The 6,061-nt window shown below is 50.2% G+C and overlaps 1 protein-coding gene across 2 annotated transcripts in view; it reads left to right on the top strand.

Moving 5' to 3' along the window:
- The first annotated feature begins 2,535 nt into the window (after positions 1 to 2,535).
- The window catches only part of Rtp3 (receptor transporter protein 3), a 5,081-nt gene continuing 1,555 nt past the window's right edge, over positions 2,536 to 6,061 (top strand). Inside the window, exons 1-4 of one of the 2 annotated variants that reach the window (XM_029543538.1) lie at positions 2,536 to 2,927; positions 3,440 to 3,658; positions 5,541 to 5,955; positions 6,007 to 6,061. In XM_029543538.1, coding sequence (XP_029399398.1) covers positions 3,492 to 3,658; positions 5,541 to 5,955; positions 6,007 to 6,061 — 637 coding nt within the window. In that variant the 5' untranslated portion in view covers positions 2,536 to 2,927; positions 3,440 to 3,491. Of the gene's footprint in view, positions 2,928 to 3,439; positions 3,659 to 5,540 lie in introns of both variants that reach the window. The other variant, XM_029543537.1, reaches the window with a different exon arrangement.

The raw sequence follows: 6,061 nt of genomic DNA, 5'->3' as shown, positions 1-6,061 counted from the left end.
AGCTGAGGGCCTGGTCAGTTTCCCTGGTCATGTCTATAGGCTAACCATTCCATGTTCATCACACCGTGAACCACTGTATATCTGCCCCTAACAGCCTCAATTCCCAACGCAAGACAATGAAGGGCAAATGAAATATAGCCCCAGTGCTCCAGAACTCTCAAAAAATTTTAAATGAGCTCATCCATGAGAAGTCTAGTGCTAAAACGTCTAGTGCTGAAGAGACTGCAGTTTCCAGGGGTAATATCCATTGCTAACGTCCATCGCTATTAATGGAAGCAACTGTGCTGCCTGACGACCCTGCAGGGCGATTCCAGCCACTCCTTCCTATGTTCCCTCCCAGGTGTACCTAGTTCTTCCCCAATTTTTCACAATCCTAGGGGTATCATAGTATATAGAAGATGGAAGGCTAACCAAAGAGGAGGCTCCATCTATATAGCTATGAGGAAGTTGACACTTAGTCATTATGGAGTTTCCCAGGCTCCTGTTAACAATTCCTCAGCCATGTTCCCATAAGTGATCCCCATAAACTCAGGCTAGACTCAGGACAAAGGGTTACTTTGGTCTTTGGTTGTTGCCCTACCTGGAGTGACTAGACATCCGCTCATTTTCCCTGGAGAGGCTAATGCAAGCCTAGAGACGCTCCAGCCACTGTCATAGGTAAGCTGTGCTCTATAGCTGAACTTTGCTGTTCCATGTCCCTGGGCACGCTGTGTGGGCTCGCCTGGCATTCTTCTCCTGGTCAGGTTGTGAGTGACACGCAGTTTGGCCTTTCACCTGTCTTCTTGTTGCTATGCTGTGTCCTGGTAACCACAGAAACTCTAAATCTTTCAAAGAAGGTCTTCTCTCAGATCCTTAATTACATCTGAAAACACTCAAGTTTTCCACACACATTCACAAGTAGACACCTCATTTGGGATGTCACAATTCAACCCACTTGGGAAAGGTCCACAAGTCCTAACCATGGGCTCAGAAGCCTGAGCTGATAAGAGAGAACCTTGGATGTTGGTCTTGGGGACCCTCAGGGTGTAGGATTGCTGGCTAACTGAGTTAAGGCTTTAGTAACATTGTAAACAAAAAGTGGAGCAAGGCAGAGGTTTAGTTCCACCACCAGCTTAGCTCTCCTGTATAATGCAGGAGAGGAGGCAAGCCACCACGAGGTGGGCAAAGGAAGGCGCAGTTAATTCCCGCTGCTCATGGAGGCCCTAAATGTTGTCTTGAACACAGAGCCATTACTCCTAAGGGGACTACATGAGGGACTAGCTATCCTCTGCTTGTGCTTCAGTTACCTGACCAATATGAGCTCAGTGACATCCCTGTGACTAGGCACTGTAGAGCCCTAAATTTTAAAACTTCCCCAAAACCTGTTCCCTAGATCATTAGGAATGTGGCTAGTAAAGAGCCTTTGTTCTCTTAGGGCAGCTGAAAGTCTTCTGTTCCTCCACCTGACAGCTAGCTAGGCAATTATCTCAGTTGCCCCAGCCAGGCACCCATCTTCCTACGTTTGAGACTGGAAAGAAAATTCAAAGGCTCAAGGCCGAACACTGTTCAGACTTTAACAAACCCTGCCCAGCCGCTAGGACTAACAAGGCCATAAAGATAAGAGAGCCCCGGCTGGGGCTGAGGGAGGGAGTGCCGGAGCCAGCCGGGGCTGTCAAGGTTAGCTCATAAACTCTGCCAAGGAGGCATCTCACCCAGGTTCACTCAGGGTCACACACTGACCAGAGGTGCCCCAGACTATGCCCCCGGGCTCTGAAATTCTGCCACTCCGGCTGGCGCACGCGTACTATGAGCCAATCACTGGTGGCTGCACAAACTCTCCCTGCCCCCCCCNACCCTAACCCTACAAAAACCCCTTACTTCTGAGGGNCTGGGTCGACTTCCTCTGTCTCCTGCGTGAGATACGAGTCGGCCTGAGGCCTCGTAAATAAAGTACCTCATGTGATTTACAGCAAGGTGTATAAGGTGTATTTCGAATTCCTGGGGACCCAAGAGAGTTCCGAACCAGAGGGAGTTCCTCTTTTCGGGGTCTTACAGCACCCACCCTTTTCCCCAGGAGAGGCTAATGGGAGCCTAGCTTTAAAGCTGACTTAGTTTATGTTCAGTTGTTGACTTATCAACAGTGAGTCCACAGCCGGCACCACACACAACTAGGAACAAAACTCCCCTAACATTTGTACTTTCCATATTAGAAACACAGTAGCCTCCATTCTCTCAGAAATAATTCAGCACCAGCCCTAGGGACTGTCTTACACAGTGAGACCTCTAGGAAAGACCCCAAACACGTGAAGAGCATAGCACCGTTCAATGAAAATAGAGAACTCCTATTTATCGAAAGCTGGAATAAGCAACTGGGAGCTTGGGGGGCAGGGGTGGCAGAGAAGGACACCCCATAGTGAGAAGCTAAAAGGGGGGGAGGGTCAATAAGAAGAAACTGAACTACCTCCCCAAATGATGTAGTTAATTTATAACTGAGCAAATAACATTGAGAAACTAAATGAAGGCAGGGAGAAAAGACTGCGGTCTAAGTCTGGCCATAAAGCTGTTGTGAATAGGGTAGAGAAACCTGGAGAAACTTTGTTTCCAAACATCACAGGAAGCCCCTCCCCTTGTTTCCTTCTTTTCTCTTCTAGGTTGCGGAGGTCCAGTTTGGGAAGCAGCCAGGGCAATCAGTGGATAGGAAGACCCACCCTATGTGTGGATGGAGTCTCGGGGTGTAGACACTCAGAATCTTGTCTGCCTTCCATAGGGTACTGCCTGATCCAACTCTGCTCCTCTCTGCCTTCCTCCATTTGGGGTAATAGTGAGCCAACCTTCTTGTGGAGGAAGGCAATGGGTCCCTGTTGGTCTTGGACCAGCAGCTTTCCACTCATCTAGGGACATCACCTAATCTCCCAGGCAACCACTGGCTGCACCAGCTTCGATTTCTGGTAAGTGAAGAATTTGGGTGGGTCGGAGACCTCCGGGCTCAGGCTGTGGTTGGTGGGCGGGGTGAACAGCTGGATGTCTACAGATCACCCACCATTCTCTTGAGATACTAGGTGTGACTGAGGACTTCCCAGAGTGTGGGGATCCCAGGGAGGCCTCTTTTGCCTCAAGTGGGAGCTCAGCAGCACAAAAAAATGAAGATTTCCAAATGTTAGAACCAGAAAAGGCAAGCGTAGCCTCCAGCCCTTTCAGAGACTCTCCAGAGGCCGTTCATCCCTGCTTTGGACTCCAACTCTTTTTCCCTTGCTAGTGTATTGAGACCTTAAAAACCAGAGCTTGGAGTTTTGTGATTTCTCCTGGTTGTCCACTGCTGTCCTCTGAACCTGGGGACAGACTCAACTGACCTTTGTCCCTGGGACAGAAGAATCTGAACTACAGTCCCAATTCAGGTCTTCAGAGGGTCTGACAGCCTGAAGCCTGGCTGTCTGAGTGAACAATTCACCTCTTGCCACAGGTCTTTCTGGGCCCAGAAGACCCTGCCCCAGCCTGGGCCCAGCACTGCAGCCATGATGGAAGAAGACATAGGAGACATAGGACAATGGCAGCATGTGTTCCAGGAGTTGATGCAAGAGGTGAAACCTTGGCACAAATGGACCCTCACACCAGACAAGGACCTTCTTCCCGATGTTCTGAAGCCAGGATGGAAGCAATACCAGCAAAAGACCTTTGCTAGGTAAGGGATGTATGATGGCACCCATGCCAGAAGGTTCTTGCTTGTTTCTGACTGGTTCCTCTTCTCGGCTGTCCATGCTTGCACACTGAGGGACACAGGAAGGAATTCCAGCTTCATTAGGGACTGGGATTCCCCCTCCCCCATGACCGTGACCTCAAAACGGTGACAAGCATGGATTCTAAGAATCCAGGCTAGAATGTGAGACACTGTGGAAAAAGGAGGGAAGAATAGGGGGCTCATTTACTCAAGGTGACTTTCGGGGGCCAGCCAACATTTTACACTTTCTTTTCCAGGAGAGAAAGAGGGTGCCCCAAGGCCCAGGGATAGAGGTAGGAGAGCATAGAGGGTAGAGTCCCTGGATCTGTCACGCCTGCTGCTGTCTGTGAGGGGACTGGACTGTTCCCAGCCAAGAGATGTCTTGAGAGACTTCAGAACAAAGCCTCAGTCGGCTTATTTGAGAACCTGGGACTTGGCACTGGCACACAGCAGAGCTGGGGTGCTGAGACCTGGCCCCATCTGTGGTTGGCTGCTGGGGACAGCTCAGGCCTCTATGAAAAACTGAGTGAGAGTAACTCCCAGTCAGTGCCTTTCATGGGGCTCAGAGCTAGCGTCTCAGCTTCTCCTCTCAGTTTATTCCCATATTTGCCCTAAGATGGCAGCCTAGGATCAAAACCTAGTAAAAAGGGCCCTGGGACTGTAGCTCAATAGTACCTTTACTTAGCATGCGCGAGGTCCTAGGTTCTGTGCCTAGAACTAGCCTGGGAGCTATTCTGCCCAACCTCCTCCAATTCCTCATCTCAGACTGCAGATGCCCCTGTCTCAAGCAGTGTTAGGATCCACTGCTAAGAAAAAAAAAATGCCAGGATTTAGCCGAACAAAGGCTCCCAAGATCACCTAAGCAGAGAAAGAGAAATCTCGTAGCCTTGGGAAGATCTCACTGCTGCTCAAGTCTCATTGGCCAGCAGGTCCCGTGGCCCCAGCATTACTGAATCGAGAGGGAGTTCATGAATTATTTGATGAGCAATAAATGTCTATGCCACACTGCAGTGTTCTGGCTTTGCACAATTCCTGTTCTAGCTAGCACAGGCTTCTTCCAGTCTTCCTTCACTGTTTCCAACAGGTATCAGAAAAACAAACAAACAAACAAACTGCTCTCCTGAGACAGGGTGTCATCCTGCACCTTGTTGAATACAAGCACTCAGAAATAATGTAAAATTCTCTGGTGCGTGTAAGAAAAAGAGTGAGTTGGCAGAGGGGGACCCACACAAGAAGAGAGAGCTGGAAACCATGATCTCTGGGGATCCTACAGACCATGGAAGCCCCACCCCGACCCCCACAGCCCCAACCCTTATACTCCACACCTATACCCCACACCTCAACCCCCTACCCCCAAGACAAACAAAAGCAGGCCAACTGTCTCCGTAGGCAGGAGGTTGCAACTCTCTCCTGGTCTGTTCTGTCACTTACCCTGCACCCATTTCTATCCACTTGATGTTAGCACAGGGTCCTTGGGGGCTGTTGCATGTATAGCCTTGAATACATTTACCTCGGTATCTGAAGAAGCAGAGGCTTGGGGCCCAGTGACCAGAGCCCCAGTCCTAACTCTTAAGCCCCAAGTCCTGGGCATGACGCGTTCCCAGTGTGTACTTTGCCTCTGAAATGCACACACTGGACTTAGCAAATGCCCTGGGTTCCTTCTGAGTCCGATGGTTTGTGTGCTGTTTGCACAGTCGGAACCTGGTGATGGTCCCAGGGCATGGTGGTGATACAGTGGAGATGAGAAAGAGGGCTTCGTTTGCTTCTCTCACTGTTAGTGAAAAACTCCTCCTCCCTCTGGCACCTGCCCACAGCTCGGCTAAAACTCTGGCCCTCTTCTCTACAGGTTCCACTGTTCTTCCTGCTCTCGAAGTTGGGCGTCTGGCCGAGTCTTGATAGTCTTCCACATGCGGTGGTGTGAGAAGAAGGCCAAGGGGCGGGTGAAGATGAGGGTGTTTGCTCAGAGATGTAATCAGTGCCCTGAGCCTCCATTTGCAACTCCAGAGTTCACTTGGGACAACATCTCAAGGATCTTGAACAACCTGCTCTTCCGAATTCTGAAGAAGTGCTATAAAGAAGGGTTTAAGCAAATGGGTGAGATTCCTTTGCTTGGGGACACCAGTCTCGAAGGGCCACATGACAGCGGCAACTGTGAGGCCTGTCTCCTGGGCTTTTGTGTTCAGAATGACTTAGGCCAAGCCCCCAAAACACCAGCACCCCCATTATCTCCGACCTCCTTGAAGTCAACCAGGGATCCCAAGGTCACTGCCACCTTATCTCCGACCTCCTCGAAGTCAACCAGGGATCCCAAGGTCACTGCCACCTGTAGCAACATTTCCTCCTCACAGCCCTCCTCTAAAGTGGAGA

Source organism: Mus pahari, chromosome 10 (assembly GCF_900095145.1).
Source record: "Mus pahari chromosome 10, PAHARI_EIJ_v1.1, whole genome shotgun sequence".
Lineage (NCBI taxonomy): Eukaryota > Metazoa > Chordata > Mammalia > Rodentia > Muridae > Mus > Mus pahari.
This window is presented reverse-complemented; position numbering and strand designations above follow the sequence as displayed.